General features: G+C 50.5%; 8 protein-coding genes across 8 annotated transcripts; 3 read left to right on the top strand and 5 right to left on the bottom strand.

Annotated features, from left to right (window-relative positions):
- Nucleotides 1–764: 764 nt before the first annotated feature.
- N7506_011646 (uncharacterized protein) lies at nt 765–2169 on the top strand (the record flags this gene model as incomplete). Its single annotated transcript, XM_056960937.1, has 5 exons — nt 765–908; nt 965–1198; nt 1232–1418; nt 1471–1525; nt 1587–2169. 5 exons carry the CDS (start codon nt 765–767, stop codon nt 2167–2169), a joined length of 1203 nt encoding a protein of 400 aa, XP_056805471.1.
- A 540-nt stretch (nt 2170–2709) lies between these two features.
- On the bottom strand, nt 2710–3665 carry N7506_011645 (coiled-coil-helix-coiled-coil-helix domain-containing protein; the record flags this gene model as incomplete). Its single annotated transcript, XM_056960936.1, has 3 exons — nt 2710–2998; nt 3056–3350; nt 3473–3665. 3 exons carry the CDS (start codon nt 3663–3665, stop codon nt 2710–2712), a joined length of 777 nt encoding a protein of 258 aa, XP_056805470.1.
- A 199-nt stretch (nt 3666–3864) lies between these two features.
- On the top strand, nt 3865–5033 carry N7506_011644 (thiamine diphosphokinase; the record flags this gene model as incomplete). The annotated part of the gene is made up of 3 exons (XM_056960935.1): nt 3865–3979; nt 4031–4110; nt 4245–5033. The coding sequence occupies 3 exons, from the start codon at nt 3865–3867 to the stop codon at nt 5031–5033; spliced, it is 984 nt and encodes a 327-aa protein (XP_056805469.1).
- Nucleotides 5034–5557: 524 nt separating this feature from the next.
- Nucleotides 5558–6761, bottom strand: N7506_011643 (uncharacterized protein; the record flags this gene model as incomplete). Its single annotated transcript, XM_056960934.1, has 3 exons — nt 5558–6341; nt 6416–6625; nt 6685–6761. The coding sequence occupies 3 exons, from the start codon at nt 6759–6761 to the stop codon at nt 5558–5560; spliced, it is 1071 nt and encodes a 356-aa protein (XP_056805468.1).
- A 408-nt stretch (nt 6762–7169) lies between these two features.
- N7506_011642 (putative mitochondrial carrier protein) lies at nt 7170–8490 on the bottom strand (the record flags this gene model as incomplete). The annotated part of the gene is made up of 3 exons (XM_056960933.1): nt 7170–7391; nt 7480–8217; nt 8299–8490. The coding sequence occupies 3 exons, from the start codon at nt 8488–8490 to the stop codon at nt 7170–7172; spliced, it is 1152 nt and encodes a 383-aa protein (XP_056805467.1).
- An 812-nt stretch (nt 8491–9302) lies between these two features.
- On the bottom strand, nt 9303–10339 carry N7506_011641 (uncharacterized protein; the record flags this gene model as incomplete). Its single annotated transcript, XM_056960932.1, has 4 exons — nt 9303–9859; nt 9919–10139; nt 10203–10220; nt 10272–10339. The coding sequence occupies 4 exons, from the start codon at nt 10337–10339 to the stop codon at nt 9303–9305; spliced, it is 864 nt and encodes a 287-aa protein (XP_056805466.1).
- A 1743-nt stretch (nt 10340–12082) lies between these two features.
- N7506_011640 (uncharacterized protein) lies at nt 12083–12896 on the top strand (the record flags this gene model as incomplete). The annotated part of the gene is made up of 2 exons (XM_056960931.1): nt 12083–12514; nt 12588–12896. 2 exons carry the CDS (start codon nt 12083–12085, stop codon nt 12894–12896), a joined length of 741 nt encoding a protein of 246 aa, XP_056805465.1.
- A 2348-nt stretch (nt 12897–15244) lies between these two features.
- Nucleotides 15245–16868, bottom strand: gprM (the record flags this gene model as incomplete). The annotated part of the gene is made up of 3 exons (XM_056960930.1): nt 15245–16420; nt 16470–16624; nt 16700–16868. 3 exons carry the CDS (start codon nt 16866–16868, stop codon nt 15245–15247), a joined length of 1500 nt encoding a protein of 499 aa, XP_056805464.1.
- Between the last annotated feature and the right edge of the window lie 1448 nt (nt 16869–18316).

Here is an 18316-nt window from a genome sequence, read left to right as displayed (position 1 = left end):
TGGCACTTTACTTTTCTTTGTGTGGCCCCGAAGGCGTTTTCCATAGTAATCTTAAATTGGACGAATTGAATGTTGGATTGGCTGTTGGACTCCACATGTCATTCCTCTGTGGATCGGCGCAATGTGCCATCAACTCATCGTCGTTGCTTTCCTCGGACATTTAGCAAATTTATCCTCATTGGCCTAGGTGGGTTGTGGCCCGAAGAAGCAACCCTGCTCTACGGAGTACGGAGTACATGTAGTTACAGTAGAATATCTGTCCAATCCATGGAATGATTCCTAGCTCAGTCTTCTTTGGGTATGTGCCCCGACACCACATACGGGATTCTAGAAATGTAAAACACTTAGTCACTATTGGGGGCATATGTACTTCGTACATCACTGTGCGAGATTGAAATCTGTGACTGACGATCGAGAGCGCAGCAAATGAGCATTGTTCGTGTTCAGCAAGTGTATCCCGTCCCGAGTGCCAGATTCTCGGAGCTAGTGGACTCGATTTTGAAGGATTCGATCCTTCAGAACGAATGTGTATACTGATCGACCGAGCAGGAACTGAGGTAGTAGTGTATGTGTTCTCCTATCAACTAGAACACCTTAAGGTGATAGATCTAGCCCAAAAGTCCCACTGTACGTCCGCGGGTGGCTGATTTATACTAATCTAGGAGACCTTTTCTCCTTCGCATTGATTAAATTTTGAGTTCGTCCTTGATTTTTTCATGTTCACTTTGATGGAAATCTCAAAGCCGCTGCATTGATTATTCGTCATGGCGGTCGATAGCTTGACAATTGAGACATTCACAGAATATGGCATTGGCATGCTGTTCTTGGCCGTCCGGCTATATGCCCGGCTGGACATGGGAGGCCTTCGTGGACTTCGGCTCGATGATGCCTTTGCTGCTGCCGGCATGGTATGTTTCCTTTATGTTCAGCTATAACGTGAGCCTTTCTAATTGAAACTCCACAGGTATTCTGGACTATGCAAACTGTGAACATTTACTTGCTAGGTATGTCTTTAAATGTTGTGGTGATACGGTTTTCACTAACCTCCACCCTAGGGGTTTTCGGAAACAACATTGGATTGAATACCCAAACGGCCATGCTCGTCCCTGACAACAAGATTCCTGCCATGATCCTTGGTTCCAAATTGGCATTCATGAACTGGATATGGTACATTTGCTATATCTGGTGTCTCAAAGGTGTACTTCTCTGCCTTTACTGGAAGCTCACGTAGGTCTACTCTCCAGAAGTCTTCTATACACATGGATGTCTAACACATTACAGACAAGGAACATGGCACCGTCACCTCGTCACAGCAGCATCCGGATTCTGTGTCCTTACCTGGCTCGTATGTCTCTTGACACATGTTGGTCTCTGCACGCCTGTGACTCGAAACTGGCAGATCAAGCCCTACCCAGGAGGTGAGTCTCATTCATTCATTCTCCACTTGCAGATTTCACTGACATGCTCTAGACAATTGTACCCTTCGAGGACCTCTGTATATTGTCATTGCGGTCTTCAACGTAATGTAAGTCAACGCGACAGCCACATTCCAATCTCCCATGGACAAAGCTGACTTTGGTACCCAGGTCCGATGTTTGCATAATCCTAATTCCCATCCCAATTCTCGCCAAACTCCAAGTCCCTCTCCAGCGCAAACTGATCCTAGTTATAATGTTCTCATCGGGAATATTCATCATGATCTGCACAATCCTGCGCGCCTATTACTCGCTTTCCTCGATAACGAACCTGGGAACTGCACTGGGTTGGGCAGATCGCGAATGCTTCGTTGCGGCAATCGTTGTCTCTTTGCCTGGGATCAAACCACTCTTCCGCAACACCAGCTGGCTGGGATCGACGAACCGCAAGAACTCCAAGAGCCCTTATTACAACAGCGAATACAATGGATTTGGATCCAAGGCGTCTGGCAAGACGAAGACGTTTGTTACCTCGCGCTCTCGCAAAAGTGGTGGCTTTGAGATGGATAGTGTGCTGCACACCAATAAAGGGAGTCGTGCTTCGGAGGCAGGGAGTGAGGAGCATATTCTTGAAAGAAATATTGCTGATGTCCCAGCATCTCCTGGGCGGGATCGGATGGCTATACGAGTTACGACCGAGTATGCACTCGAGACTGAGCAGGGAGGACCGGTCCAACCCAGGCCTTCTGCGTGAAAAGGGCCTGGTCTGTTATGTATTTCATATATTTGGTATTAGGAATATAATGGGGGCTTCGCCAAAACGCTGGTCGGGAGACGAACCCCAGAGATTAATCGAGCTGGTTCAAGTTGTTCGTTTAAACCTAACCTTGTAAAACAAAGACTGAAGATGAATCCACTATAAGCTCGATCTTCATTCTCGTGTGGAACACTGGGGTTCCAATTAACTATGGCGCAACAAGTCTAATCTATATCCACTTTTTTTTCACAGAGCTCACCCAAGATACCAGAGCACAAAGCATAGCAATACGCTAAGTTACACATTGAGGGAAATGAGTATGAAGAGAGCACATAGGAGCGTAGATCGGGGGGAATGAAATGCTGAAAGGTAAAGACGAGTGAGTGCATCATGGGCGCAGGAGATGGAGAGATAGCAGAAAGATCTATATAATACACAACTCCAACCCTAGTCCCTGGTGTGCATTACAGAACAGACAGGTGGTAACTTGTCTCCAAGGTTGGCATCAAGTGACATGCAGGGGGCGAGGGTTCAAATCTAAGCTTTGCTAGTCTGGTTCTTCTCCTCGGTGTCGTGCGCGGCCTTGGGGATCAGGGAGTCGCCGTCAGGGTTCTCGCCGACCTCAGCAATCTCGGCCTTCTTCTGGGCGTTGACGTCCTTGGCACGGGTGCGCTTTTCATCGGGGTGCGAGGCGGCATCGATCTCGGCAGCGGTGGGGGCTTCTGTGGCGGGAGCGGATGCAGGTGCGTCGGTTTGGGGCTCGTCGTCATCTTCAAGCTCGGCGCCGTAGACCTCGGGGTACCGGCGGAAGCAATCTTGCATGGCCCTGCGAACATTGTTAGTCTGCAATTTTGATTACAAATTCATCATTTGCTCAACATACTTGAACTTCTCAATGCAGTCAATGCCCTTGGGCTCCTCCTCGGAGTACACGAAGCAGCTAAAGGCAGCCTTGAAGTCCTCTCCGCAAGGCCCGTGGGCCATACCTCCTAGACACGGGCAGTCCCAGTTGATCTCGCCGGTCTCCGGGTTGAATGCGGCCTCTTGGCCAGCCTCGTCCTGGAGCTCCTGGGCCTTCGCGGCGGCCCGTTCTTGTCGAATCTTAGGATTGATAGAGTCGAGAGTCTGGGTGTTGGTTTCTTCATCATTTTGTTTGCGGATCGAAGAAAGAAGTGAGACTAGACCAAAAAGAGAGAATTAGCGATAGTTCGCGATCCGGAAGATCCATTGCCAGCGCAGCATAAGCCTGTCGCGGGCTGCATCCGCGGCGGCGAGGGATCAGAGTAGCGACGAGACATACACTTCGGCTCCTCGGAGAAAACACTGCTTGTGTTGTAGTAGTAGATGGCACCACCGGCCAAGCCCAATCGGAGGATAGTGTTCTTCCAGCTTCTCGGCTTCGAGGGACCGGTGCTTATCAATCGTGTGGTTGCAGGTGTGCGGGATGCGACAGTGGGCGCACGAGCGAGCGCTCGGGCAGCAGGGCGAAACATTGTGAAGTCGAGGATCGAATTGACCGAGAGTTCCTCAAAGCGAAGGATTGGGGAAATCGTGACGCGGGATGGAGAAGTCGGAAGGTGGATTTCGGCCTGAGGCTCTCCCGCCAGTCACGTTGCTCCAGATTTGGTATCAGCAGCTCATCTCTCTGCACTTTCGATCCCAACTGCCTGGACTGATTTCTGATATTTCCAGATGGAGTGGGATCCAAGTCGATTTTTTGGTGCTTCTGGGAGCTCTTCTCCTTATGCCCTGCTGATTCTTCATCAACCTATCAATGAGAAAGCATTTGATGTCTTAAGGAAACATGGTCAGTTTGGAGATGCTTGAGCAACTAGGATCATTCTAATGACCATCGCAGCGTCTTTTATTATCTGTGCCGATGGAGGTGCCAACCGGCTCTATGATATGACGAAGGCCGTTGGCACAGAATCTAAACACGTAAGGGATATCTAACAAAGTTGTTTTCTGCTACTTCTGATGAGCTTAGACATGCATATATGTATGGATCATTCTCAACCTCGAGGTGGCAGTAGACCAAATCATGAACTTCAGGCTAACCAGCTATCTCCTAGCTACCGGATGTCGTTATGGGTGACTTAGACTCTATCCGCCCCGCGGTTAGAGAGCATTATGAGAAACTTGGGGTAAGGGTCATCAGAGACCCAGATCAGTACTCGACAGATTTCACCAAGTGTTTAAAGTTCATCAACGCGCATGCCGCGGAGATCATTGCTTCACCCCGAGAGGGGGACAACCTAGCAAAGCTAGACAGCGAAAAGGCACCTGAAAGCGAATCAACCTCAGTGGCTCAGTCGGAGCAAGCACTCCTGGACACTGTTATCATGGGTGGCCTCGGCGGTCGTGTGGACCAAGCGTTCTCCCAAGTGCACCACCTCTATATGATGACCGAAACGCAGCGTGCAATCCGCCGTGACGCAAATAGCTCCGCAAGTCTCGACAATAGACCATCTGCGGGTGGGAAGCTCTACCTCCTATCCGAGGAGAGCATCACCTTTATCATCCATGAAGGGAAGAATACAATTTATACACCGGCCACCAATCGAGCAGATCTCGCGAGGCTGCCGACACCCAAGCCGGACGAGTCACCGTCGAAGAAAAGCAAAGTGGATGACCCAGAGGAAGAATATCTCTTTGAGGAGAACATAGGGATCATTCCCATCACGGCCCCTGCCATACTCACGACACGTGGTTTTGAATGGGATGTCGAGAATTGGCATAGCGAGATTGGAGGACAGTTGTCCACCAGCAACCATATTCGGGCGGACAAGGTAGAGGTTGAGACATCGACACCTGTCTTGTTTACTTTGGAGTTGGCCGAGAGGCTGAAGAGACGATCATGAGAAATGCTTGACGAAGACTTTGATTTTAGGGATTGCTTAGATATCCATATTCGGCCAACATGCCCGTGCCGAAGTTGCTATTACAGTGTGAATAGAAGAGCAGATCACTTAGATCTTGAGAAAAACTGTAGCGGACTTTATACACTAATGCCTAATGACTAACTAGTATAACGGTGATATAGTTACTTAAAGATAGTCTGGTCATTAGGGCCCCAGAAGCAAGACAAGCACCCTGAAAAAAAAAAAGATTTGACAAATAAGCCAGACCAGAAACCCCAATGGCGCCTTTTCTGGCTGAAACGAGAGACCGAGAAAGTTAAAAAAAGACAGCAAAAGAAAGCCAGAAGGAAGCCAGAAATCCAAATAGTCGCGTATCGCATAATCCATACCCCAGTGATTAATCCTGGGCCCATAAAACACAGACAAAATAGCCGAAGAACCAAGACTAGCTGAACCACAGCCCAGAACAAGTCGCAACCCCCCACCGGAGAATCTGTACAGCCCTGCAATTGTGAACCGGTACCTCAAGCACGAGTCAGGATAGCCTCGTAGATGGCGCCAACTGCACCGATGGCCGCTCCGGTCAAAAGACCGAATTCACCGCCATGCACACCGGTCTTCACCTTCTTGATGTTGTAGGAATCGGTAAGGCCAAAGCTGATTTCCTGGCCTAGCACGATGTGCACCAACAGAGCCTTGGCAATGTTAAAGATCAGCGGGTCAAACTGAGCAAGAGAAGGTGAAGAGCGGGTGCGACGCCCAGTGCCTTGAGCCTTCCAGCTCAAGTTAATGAAGTAAGAGGCAAGCAGGGGCAGGAGGAAACAGGTGACAACCCAAATGGAAAGAGGCACCCAGAATTCACTATCCAGAATTTGGAACAAATCGGGAACTCTCACACGAAGAGGAGGGGTGTTCGTGTATCTAATAGCTGGGAAGGTAGTCAGGTAGCGGATGGGGACTCGCGCTCTAATCAAAGTGATGCCTTCGACTAGTAGAATGATGGTCTCAATGGCCTTGAGGCTGCTGAGGTTCTCGCGCACGGAGTGAACTTGGTCGACAAAGCCAGATGATGTCCATACCCGTTGCACGCCTTCGTATATCTTGGTAGTCTGATGATCGATGACCTCGGTCACGACAGCTGGCGATGCCGGCAAGGTTGGCTCGGTATCTTCAACCACGGAGATAGAAGAAACACGCCGTGACTGCTTAGGAGTCTGTTGCGGCTGGCGCGCATTCGATCGCGAGCGCGCCAAAGTTGGAGATACGACAGTTGGGCTCTCAATCGGCTTCTGCGCATACTCCGGCTCACTGGGGGGTGACTGGTCAGTGCTTGCGCGATCGACACGGGTGGGCGCCGCGTGAAGTGGAGGCGGTGATCTTACCTAGACTCTTCCTTGGGCTCTGGCTCTTTCTTCGCTGGGGGACGGCCTGGGGTCCTCGTGCTGCGCTTCGCGGGCGATACTCCTTTGCGCGGAGTGTCGAGACGGGAATAATAGGCCGAGAGGCTGTCGAGGCCAGAGAAGATGGTTTGGTTGTCGCGTAGATGCTTATCGAGCGCTACGACCAGATCATTCTTGTTGTAAGATTCGGCGCTGTCGGGTTAAAACACATGAGTGTGAATCCATTTGCGACTCGGGTTTGAAACACTTACTCGGAGAAGTCGACCTCGTCTGCGATGTCGACCAAGCCAGACTTCCTCAACGCTCTCAGATAGGGTATGCCAGACATGATGAATCAGAATTGGACCAATGCGCACAAATAGTATAAGAAAAGGGTAATGTTTAAGATGGGGAAGATGCAAGGAGGGGAGAAAGTGCATTTGGCCGGTAATTGTTTACATCCGCCGATCGCCAAAACAAACGGTCTAGCGCGCTTCCTTTGTGTCATTCCCGCTTTGTTGGCACTCGACGGCTATTTTGGGTCAACTCTGTATGCAATTAAGTTGACTTTCTTTCTTTGATATGTGTGAATGAAGAGATCCTATGGTACAAGTTGGCCGTAGCCAGTCTAAAAACGTCTATCGGTACACGATTATACAAACGGTGCAAGCACTTGGGGTCGTAACCTCCCAAATCCGGGGACAAAGAATCCAACGCCAAAAGAAACAAAGAAACCCGGGAAATGCATGAATGAAACTTAAGGGCGCTCTGCCAGAATCTCGTGCGCTTCAAATTGCTTGAGCAGGTACTGGTACATCACCAGCATGGTCCCGCTTTGAATGCTGGTCCAGACACCGCGGGGGCCCACACCACGGAACCACCCCGCAAGACCTTCCGTGCGGTAGATCATCTTCAGGCCCGTGAAGACTGAGGATGTGTCGAGTCTCGGGGTGCCGGGGGGGTGGGATGGACGTGGATGCTCCCGAGGTGGAGATGGGCCGCGAGTGAGCCCGGGAAGGATGGGAATGGGGGGATGGTGCGTGGGGCCGAGGGCTTTCTTTGGGTACATGTTCGACGTTGTGTTTCGCGCCCGAGGCCGAGGGTGTTTCGGGAGGGTTCTGCTGGGTCTGGATGCGGGTCTTGACCACGTCCATCGGACAAGTGATCACACCCGCCATACCGCCGGCGGTGGCGGCTGTGAGAATTTCCAACCCCAGTCCAATATCTCGTTTCCCAACCCAATGCTTTGCCATAGACTGCTCCTTTTCATAGAATGCGAATTGAAGTGCGGAGAACGGGAGGTCGCGGAAGATCGTGGCCTTGTAGCCGTGGAACAGCGCTGAGAATCCTTCCATGCGCACAATCTGGCGGAATCCATCTCTCATGTTAAGATAGTTGTATCCGGAGTTGAAGTGTGGGTTATTGTGTCGGCCCTGCAGTTGTAATCGTGTTTTCAGGACCTCGGACGGGACATAGACAATGGACGCAGCCAAGTCGGCCAAGAATCCACCAGAGAGATAGGCTATGCTGGGGTTGATGCCCGAATCGATCATCAGACGCTTGGTATATTCGTAGCATCCAAAGAAGATGACTGTTCCGGGGAATGATCCAAGGAGAGCCGGGGTGACTCCCCCATATAGACCGCGACAGAGGCCTTCTTGTCGATAGATCGTTGCGTAGGACTGGCCCATCGATGTGTATTTCGGCGGAAAGGTCGGGTCGCCTTGTTGTCGAGTCTTGACGGTGTCTAATGAGTGCATCAACATGTCACCGCATGTTCCTCCAATGCCACCGGCAAACATGGCCTAAATAAATGAGAAAATCTCGAGTCAGTCTTGCGCAAGGCGTAAAGAAATGTTCAGCGATATCGCCGGAGAACATCGTACATGTAAATATGGCGGCCGAGGCTCTTCCTCCTCCAGCGCGAGATCAACATCTCGCATGGGATTTGATTCATCTCCCGTTGGTGTGTGACTTAGTTGTGGCCATTTTGAGGTGGGCGAATCCCCCGCAGGCGCTGCAGTTGAGTCTGAGTTCGCTGTCGTGAACAGGCCGAACACCCGCGAGGTCAGGCTCATGGCAATTCGCCGAACTGCAACCCCAAGCGATACTGGTCTGGGCCAGACAGGGGATCTGGGGGGTGCTGGGAGATTGAGAAGAGTAAAAGCACCCCTTGAAAATCAGAACAATGAGAAAGAGTGACAAGAACTCAAGGAGCGATTGATTAGTATGAGATGTTTGTTCCGACCAAAATTCTGATCGGCCTCTTTTTCGCCAAGCCCGATCCGCCTCAGGCATTGACATTGTGTCATAGTTCCCCTCGTAACTTCCAAGGTTGTTTTTGAGGATATTCATATATTCATCTTGGGAATACGTTCACAAAACACTTGGTGGATAGTGCCAGTATCAAACCTATTGGGGTCTTCAATTGGATTCCCTTGTCTGGGACCTGACCTCATCTCATGTGAATGCGTGCACGATATCATCTTACATGACAATCGAGCTATAAAGCCATCGTTTGATAAGGGCTGCTTAAGACTAAAGGCATGAACCCAAAAGCTATGTTGGCATATGAAAAAGCAAATACAGCTACTATGCATCGCGCCACTCTAGAAATAATAAACACAAGTCGTTGCGTATAGCATCATCATGGCGGGAAGCCTCCACGTCCGCCTCTTTTCTACGGCAAGAGACCTTGACGTCTCATACCCGACAATCTCCGAGCTCCATGGTCACTCGCAATTATTCCAATCGGGCAATAAACCCTTCAAATTCGTATTCCAGCACCAACCACCTTCATTCAGCGATGCTTATAACCGAGCGCCGAGCTCCTTCCTAACGCCAGAAGCTTCAAATGGGAGGGGTGTTTGGCGCATAGCCCGCGCGACATTTACTGCGGCTTCTTGGCAGCAGTAGATCCACCGACGTAGCGACCGATATCAGTGGCCTCGTAACCCTGACGCACAATACCCTTGAAGGTCTCCCAACCCTGGCGAACCTGGGGAGGTGTGCTCTGGTGGGACAGAGAAGCATCGGCACGGGCAGTGAGCTGGCGAACAGCCTGCTGCACGAAGGAGCTCTGGGCGTAGCGGGCACGGAAGAAGGACAGGTAGACAATCAGGAGAACCCAGCTACCCTTGGAGAAAGTAATGGCGGAAAGGATGAGACGGACCAGCAGTGCGATCTCCAGAGTAGCGACAACACCCATGCTGGCATCGTAGTACTGCTTGATGAAGCGACCGATGGTCTCGGCGAGGGGAGACTGCTTAGCGGCAGGCTTGGAAGAGGGAGAGGTGGGAGAGGTCGGAGTCGCGGTGGGCGCAGTCGGCTGCAGAGTGGGGATCAGGTACATGCGGCTGTAGGTTGCGACGTGGAAGACCGAGTAGACGCTGAATGGCAGAAGAGCCAGGATAAGCTGGCGGGAGTACAGCCAGACCAGAGCCATTCCTGATAAGAGGAATACCGCATAAGCTTGTGCCGACATAAATTATACAATTGTCACTCACCAAGGTATTGCACATTCTCATCGGAAACGAGCTTCACAACGATAGCCAGAGGGCTGCCCTGGACACCCCGGGCGAAGTGGCCCTTGTACACAACGATTCCATAGGTCACCGCAGCGGAAACAAAGGTCAAACGATACGCGAATTGTGCCGAGGAAGAGTAGTAGTTAAAGAAAATGCAGGACAAGCCGTAGCGGAGGACGGAGAGCAAAAGTGTCACATGTCTAAGGGTTTGTCAGTCAGCCTCAACTCCGCCCTCGTCATCATCTGGCTTCAAATTGACTTACCCAACAAACCAAGCAAACCTGTGAAGATGTTAGTGGACACGAAGCAATGCGGATATTTGGGGGACTTACTGCAAGGTCTGCGCCAAAGCCTTGAGTCTCTCGCCCAGAGGCAAGGTCGCGGGAGGAGGAGGAGCCATAGTGTTGAATAGGCTAGAAGCAATATCACCAGGACAAAAATGGGAGAGGAATGAGAAGGAGAAAATGTGGAAGGAGATAAGACGGTGGCTGGGGGAGCGGGGAGACACGCACACAGCTTCTGGCCTCTCTCCGCCTTCGTGACGTCGATGATGCAACTTTCGGGTTTCCTCATTATACTTCGTATAACTTCCAAGGTTCGCTTGGGTTTACTGTTCCCACATATTCTAGCTTTGGATTTACTGACTCGATCTGGAATTCTTACCCCGTCGATGAGTTCCGTGGTGAACCTCGGAAGTCGGTGTGATTGACCCGCTTAAGTACTTCTAGTTCCAACACTAGGGTTCGGTCTTCTGCATACCCCTGCAGCACTCCCCAACTGTTCGAGTGTCAACGATGGGCTGAGCTTGACATCTGAGCAAATTGGGTCAGCATGGCACAAAGACACTCGGTTGTTTTCAACCCAGCCTTCAAGTGTGAATACTCACCTAGTCGTCCATGGTTGTGCAAGCCCCAAGATCGGCTCGGATGCAAAGCGAGGCATTGAGATGTCACACCAAGGATTAAAGGCCCTTGCTGAAGCACATCATATATAGCCTTGATCCGGCATTGACCTTGGAAGCTGTCAAATATGACAAAGCAGAAAACGAGAACCTCCAGGGCTGTCATGGCTTACCGGTGTATGCGAGTAGTTGGGACCAACCAACTTATCACAGACAGCTGGAATGAGCCTCGAAGAACAAATTTGAAAGCGCGTGCCTGAAATTGCCTTGGAGCTCATTCGCGCGATGGTCTCCCTCGGATCGGCTCTGGTATGGAAATTACTCCGTGCTCCTTGTGATGATCCTCATCACCAGTCCACGGATCGACTGGTGGCATTTTTGTCTCGATAGGAAAACCAGTCTGGCACAAGAATCCATCCCATTGATCTTGGTTTGCAATAGGGAACTTGTGGACTATAGGCGAATCATGCACTCTACAGCCCCGGAGGGCCGAGGCTACGACTTCCCGTCGCCAAGAAGACAAATATCATGCTTGCGAGCTAGAGGCTCAACCCACGCCAATTAACCCCCGCCATATTGTCAAAAATAGCACTATGGAACGCGGAAGATATCGCCAATTAGATGGTGGTTTGCAACTAGACGTCGCTTCCAACCCTCGGCAACCCACAGCCTTTACGATGTAGCATGCACTAAATCTACTAGGAACTTTCTCTTCGAATCAGCATTATTCCCCGATCTGAACACGGATGATCTGCATAAATCTAAGCTAATCTGTGGATTTTTCTGCTATTTTTAGGCCCATCTACTGCCCTGACAGAAGAGGCTTCAGGAACACGAGTGCCAAGATGGACCGATGTTTCGATTAAGCTTAACACTGTCGAAGCCCTGCACAACACAAAGTTTGGGATCATCGTAAATACGAGATTGTTCATTTGAAAATAGACTCACCCCTGGATTTCTCTACAGCTTCAGCAGGATACGAGCCTCACAGACTAAATCCACGAATACGAAGCGATGATCTCGCTGCGTGCTACACCCTCCCATGCGAGAAATCTTGGGGTCCAAAAATGAATTCCAACGAACGGATCTCTGAATCTATGCGGCTGTTTGGAATATAAAACCCCCAGACAGTCCACAGAACTCGACACCATCCGCTCATACCATCGCAAGCATCAACCAAGCTGCAAACTACAACTTCACAATCTCACTACACAACGCATCAACCGCAATCATCTCTTCAAAATGATCTTCACTCCTCTTCTGGCTCTGACTTTCGCAGCCATTGCACCGATAGTCAATGGATACCCCATCACCGGTGATGAGGTGAACTGTCGCTCTGGTCCCGGAACCTCCTACTCTGTAGTCAAGAGCTACAAGAAGGGAGCCGACGTTGCCATTTCCTGTCAGGCTGCTGGAACAGACGTTAAAGGCGACAACATCTGGGACAAGACAGCCGACGGTTGCTATGTCGCCGACTACTACATCAAGACCGGCAGCTCCAGCTACGTCACCAAGAAGTGTGATGGCAGCGGCAGCGGTAGCGGTAGCGGTGGAAGTCTTCCTGGTTTGACCTCTACGCAGTCCAAGCACGCAAAGGCCATCATCAAGGAGGCGAAGGATCTGGATCTAGGGCGCCAGGGCTGTCTTGCAGGCATTGCAACGGCGCTTGTCGAGGTAAGCAACAAACACCATGAATGAGCAGTGGTATCTGCAATTGAGATTTGGATCTTGAACTGACACTCTGCAGTCCAGCATTTACATTTACGCTAACAAGAAGGTGCCTGCGTCTCTCAAGTACCCGCATGACAAGGTGGGCTCGGATTACGACAGCGTGGGCATCTTCCAACAGCGCGCTGTGTACTATCCCGACATTGCGGCTGATATGGATGCTGGAAAGTCAGCGGGCCAATTCTTTGCTAAGATGAAGGGCATCAGTGGCTGGAAGTCTATGGAGGTTGGCAAGCTGTGTCAGAAGGTGCAGGGCTCGGCGTATCCTTCGCGGTATGCGGAGCGTCTCTCTGAGGCGAAGGAGATTTGTGCTGCTGGGGGCTTGTAAGTAGGGCAGATTTGTCAAGGACTGTTGGTTGGTGGTAGTGGTAGTGGCGGTGATGGCTGTGAACTGTTGCTGTTGTGTAATTTCTTGCGTGATAACATTGTCCGATCCATTGGCTCAGTGGGTTGACACTTGGATAACCTTGGAACTTACCAGTAGTAGCTACCAGTTGAATGATGATATCACGTGGGAAACCATGAAACCTTCCTGAATCGAGTGCAAAAGCTTAGAAAGAACGATCAGCATGGCCTTCAACCAAGCATTCTGTGTATCACTACTCCGCTTCCTTCCCGACTCGCAGGATTTAGCGTTTTGATACGGAGTACATGATACGATGAACTTTAGAGAGATCTACAACTTCAACCTTGGATACCCACGATACCAAGATCACATGAAGACTCGTACCTCGGTGCACGATGAGGCTGCATGCTAGCGTTGAATCTGAGTTCAATACTACTCCGTACTGTACACACATGCAGACCAGACCCTCAATCTCCCCCACAAACGCCCGTTCGCGACAACGCATGCAACCCTAACTACGATTCCCAGGAACTTTAACCCCAGATAATAGTCAACGAATCCACCAGACACACGACACACGACAGTGAACCACATGCCGAACCCCGGACTTAAGTGTCAATGCCGTAAATGCCTCACTCTCGAGCCCCCCGCAAACCAAGTGCCGAGCCCTCTTCGACCCCATGTAGACTGAATTTCAGTGCGTGTTTGGGGCGATGCTACAATATAGAATTGAGCGATTGGGTGCCACACATGCCCGCTAACGCTCATTTAGCATGTCGAGCCTGTCAGTCTGATACCGGTATCGAGGAGTCCCAGGATACGGTTAATTGTCGGTCTGCGTAGGCATTGAGTTTCCTTGGGTTTGGTAACTTGTAGACGATCACTAGCACTAGAACACGGATCGTGTTCGAACGGAAGTTTGTAACCGAAATTAGGATGCGGAGAAGGTTGAACCGTGGGACAGCCCGCTACTCTGTATTCCGTGGGAGCATCGGCTACTGTATTGCTCGCTACCGCATTCCCTCTGCCGTTGTGAATCCAATCTAATAGACTCAATCATATAGTATCGACTACTACGGAATGAGCCTAATTCAAGCCTTGGGATAAAAGAGCCAAGATCTATCTCACATAATCCTCCTAGTGCGATACTACTTAAACCCAGATAAGTAAATAGACAGAAGAGAAGGCCGAATACACCTCCAGGGCTGGGCATATACAGTACGATACATAAAGTAAAATACTATACAGCCCCACATGGACGGGACTCCACTCAACGCAGGAACGGCGGTTTTACCGTCTTTGGGCTGGTCTTTTCAAGTTGCGTTTCAGACTGCCAGTCTTCCCAAGCTTGGTAATAATACCATAACCATAATCAGAACTATAACCTTCCAAGGGACTCTCTCACTGGTCCAATTTCGCCAATCCCGTTTTGCCTTCCGGATATACCCATTCTAGATCATTCCCTCGTGCATCGCATCCATGTGGGCAGAACTACAATGCCTGTCCATTGTAAAACACTCTGTTGCCTATCCCGGATCCGGTGTGTCGAAAATGTACTCCGTAAGAATGTAGGGATTTGACGGTGCATGGTATCTTTGTAAGTGATAGCGATGCGATGCGACAGATCCACAGGGAGTGTCAAGGTTGGTCCGGTGGGGAATATCAGGCATCATAGTCATTTGACTTGTTCAAGTAACTACTCAGGTGCTCGTACGAAGTACGGTACGAGCGCTCACGGGCAGACCGATGCGGGGATCCGATATAATCCACATTGCAATTTAGATTGAGATGGAGACCGTTCTCGATGGGCGATTTGAGATCTAAATTAAAACCAGTGGTCGTGGGATGGGGTTGGATTACGTTGGGAGCTTGGACTCGGTTTCTATCGTTTAATCTACAGAAGACTGTTAACGACTCCGTAACTAAATGTAGTAGCACTTATTGTAATTCCATGTGGAGTTGGATCAATTTAGAACACTGTGGATAGGGAGTCTGGGCCACATTATGAAACGGATCCATTCTTGTCGACAAGTACGCAAAGTCACGCGTGGATTTGCACGAGTACTTCCAAGGTTGCCTGGGATGGTGAGACATATTTCGCATCACGGCATTGGGAATACCCATAGACCGGTACATGTAGATCCTTGAGTCCTTTTTCTCCTACTGCATGTATAGGTATCCTTTGTAGATCCTTGAGACATGGAAAAGGTTAAAAGGAAAGACCAATTGAAGATTGAGAAAAACCGGGGAAATTTTTGGTGGTAATAATAATAATACCTAGTGTAAACATAACGTATTGCGAAAATAACATAATAAAATAAAATAAAACATTAATCTCGTTCTCGCTCGTAAGCCGGAGCAAATGTAGATGAAGGGTCCCATTCGCGCGTACCCTGAGTCGAGCTAGGCGGCCTAGGCCCCGAGAAGCTCATAGAGGGACGAGTATATCGGGCGTCTTGGCCGAGATGAACCTTACGGTCGAATGTCGGACTGGAACTAGTGAAGCCGCTGCGATCCTGGGCCATTTGCTCGGGGCTTGGCGACCGCATGTAAGCATCTGGTGATTTGACCGTGGAGGTCAGCATTTCGAAGCCCTTGTTATCGACGAAGCGGTTATTCGCGTCGGCGGAAACGAATTCATTGCGGCGTCGGACGCCGCGGCCGAATAGATCCATCCACCCCGCGAACATCGAGGGGCGAGCAAAGAGAATGAAGTTCCAGAAGCCGACTAGAGATAGGAGGATTACTACTGCGAGGAGGGTAGCTTCGTTGGGGCCGATGGCTGCTGCGTATTGGCGACAGCCTTCGGTGTCGCCGCCGGTGGTGGCGAGGCATAGGAGCCAAGGTGTTGCTTGTTCGACGTTGTCTGCGGTTGGGGCGACTGCGTTGTCGAGCTCGATGAAGACGACTGCGAAGAAGATGACGTTGGCGATGATGATTGAGACGAGGGCCACGCCTCGCCATTGAAGTTGGAGGACGCGGCGGACTCGTCGGTAGGCTTGTCGGGCTGTCACTGTCCGAACGCTAGCTGTGTATGAAGGAAGACCAGAGCTGCCTGTCGTGGAGGCAGATTTGTCGAAGAGAGAGCGGACGTATATGTGGGTGCAGTAGATCATGGTTGATACCTGGAGGAAGAGAGCTGCCGCGGCGAAGATCATGATAGGAATCCAGTAGTCGTAAAGGGCGTTGGTCACGTTGATGTGACAGATTTCACCGAATCTGAAGGAGACGCCCGTAAGTACGAGCATCACGGTCAGGCCAATTGCAGGAATGCCGAAGCCGCAGACAAAAGCCAACCACATGAATTTGGGGCCCAGGACGACCTCCCAGCAGACTTGGAGGTGGAATGCGATGGTCCGAATGAAACTCCATATCACGACCATCCAGCCACCGAAGAGTAGAAATGAGCCGGAGAAGGCGCACGAGAGATCGGAATGCATGTCATTAGGGGTGATGGCGTTGTGGCACTGTTCTGGTTTGGCACCCAGTGGGATAATGAAGGCAAGCTGAATGCTGTTAGGGATCAGGGTCCGGCCATTGGGTCTTCAGACTTACCTCCATGCAACAGATACCAATTGTGAAGCATATACTCAAGTAATGTCTGTGAGTCCATTTCACAGGCAACACGGCGTACGAAACTAGCAAAAAGATACAAAGAGGGAGAATAGCGACACTGATCCAGCTGGCCACGTCGATTTTAGAATGCAGGTCTAATTTGCGCACACGTTAGGCATTGGCATTGACAATGGAAATTTGCATTGACTCGTAGAAGCCTTTCAACTAACCAGTATCGTACCGCCATTCGGCGAGAGGGCAAGGCAAGCAGCACGAGTAAGTGCTGTTGCCCAGCGTCACTTTCTCACAATAGCGTCCATCGATAAATCCGCCGACGGTAGGGAAAAGAGTCTCTTGAAGGAAAGGCGACGGGCAGTGTCCAGTTAGGGCGTGCACCATGATGACGAGCAGCACACCAGCATATCAAGACTAACGCGCCAGCGCGAGAGGTCGCGCAAAGGAATTGAAGTGAATGGGTTAAAAACGAACGGGGGGGGATTATACAATGTACTTGTACGAGTCGAGCATCGCTGCAGGTCCCAATGCCAATCCCGTCCAGAACCAGGCAGTTCTAACTGTGAAAGGCTCATTTCGCCCCACGCACACGAGGGCATGGCAGCCACAGTGGGATTGGCTCACGGTCCTTGTCTTGGCCAATACAAGATAAAAAGATAAAATACGCGAACAGGGGGGATCTTCGCCCGCCTCAGTAAGAGATCGACCTGAGAACCTTGGGCCGGAGGACTCGTACCACCATCGCTTCTATATTCCCAATCCCGATCTCGTGGAACGTAGTAGGAGATACTACCTTGAGCCCCTGGGGACTCAGATTTGGTATCTAGGAATAGTCGGTACTCACTACTGTGTTATCACGGAGTACTACCTACACGCACACGGAGGACCTACGGAGTACCATCACTAACAATGACCTTGGAATCAGCACTAAATCTTCCCTGTGGAATATAATACAGGGCTCAACGCTAAATATCAAATACCCACCAAATACTACTCCGTAAGCCCTCCGTACTCAGCCTTCTTCGCTTCGGGCTAGCATTTTTAGTCGTAGTTAGTGCCTTTAGTGCCTTTTCCGGGCCCAGATCCAACAATGTCCATGTCCATGTTAAATTAAATCGGCTAGCTCTCTTCTGATTGTTTTGAATGTCCCCGTTTTATCCGATTTTAGTACAGTGCGGTGTATTGAATGAATTCCAATACAATCCAAAAGTCTAGACATCGGAGAATTCCCTGACAGCTGACAGATCTCAGCCTTTCAAAAACATCTCGCCCCTGCCAAGTACTGACTGACTGATGATTCGCCCAGCTCTATTTGTCTGGTCGCTCGCCTCTCTGCAAATCCTGCAAATCCCCTGCGGAGTGGTCAGTGTCAGTTTTCTCTCCCGAGTGCCCCCGCGTCAATCCGCCCAATCATCCGCCCGCACTCAGCTCCGACTGTGATCGCCTTTAACATTCGTTATCCCGAAAGCCAATTGGATGTTTCTTTGTGTGTGCGATCTGTCATGATTCAGCACTACGGCGAACAGACCGAGTCGAGTGCGATAGGTCGGTCTGCGACGGTCGACTGAGGTCATCATGGGTCTTTTTGTTGATAGCTCATCTGTCAAACCCACCTCTCTGATACCATGCAATGTACTCCGTATGGAGCACGAAGCACGAAGCACGGTGCCCGGTGCACGACTTCGCATCCTGGCTTATTGGACATGTCAATCTTTCTTGCATAATCGCGGAGATCATCCCACTTGACGCCGTGGAGTACGGAGAGGCCAGTCTGCAATTGTATGCAGCTCAGCACTCGTCTTGTGTTCGCTCGTCGCGCTGTTGAGCTGCAC

Source organism: Penicillium brevicompactum (genome assembly GCF_028827555.1).
Source record: "Penicillium brevicompactum strain IBT 35665 chromosome Unknown utg000009l_segment0_segment0, whole genome shotgun sequence".
In the NCBI taxonomy this organism is placed as follows: domain Eukaryota; kingdom Fungi; phylum Ascomycota; class Eurotiomycetes; order Eurotiales; family Aspergillaceae; genus Penicillium; species Penicillium brevicompactum.
This window is presented reverse-complemented; position numbering and strand designations above follow the sequence as displayed.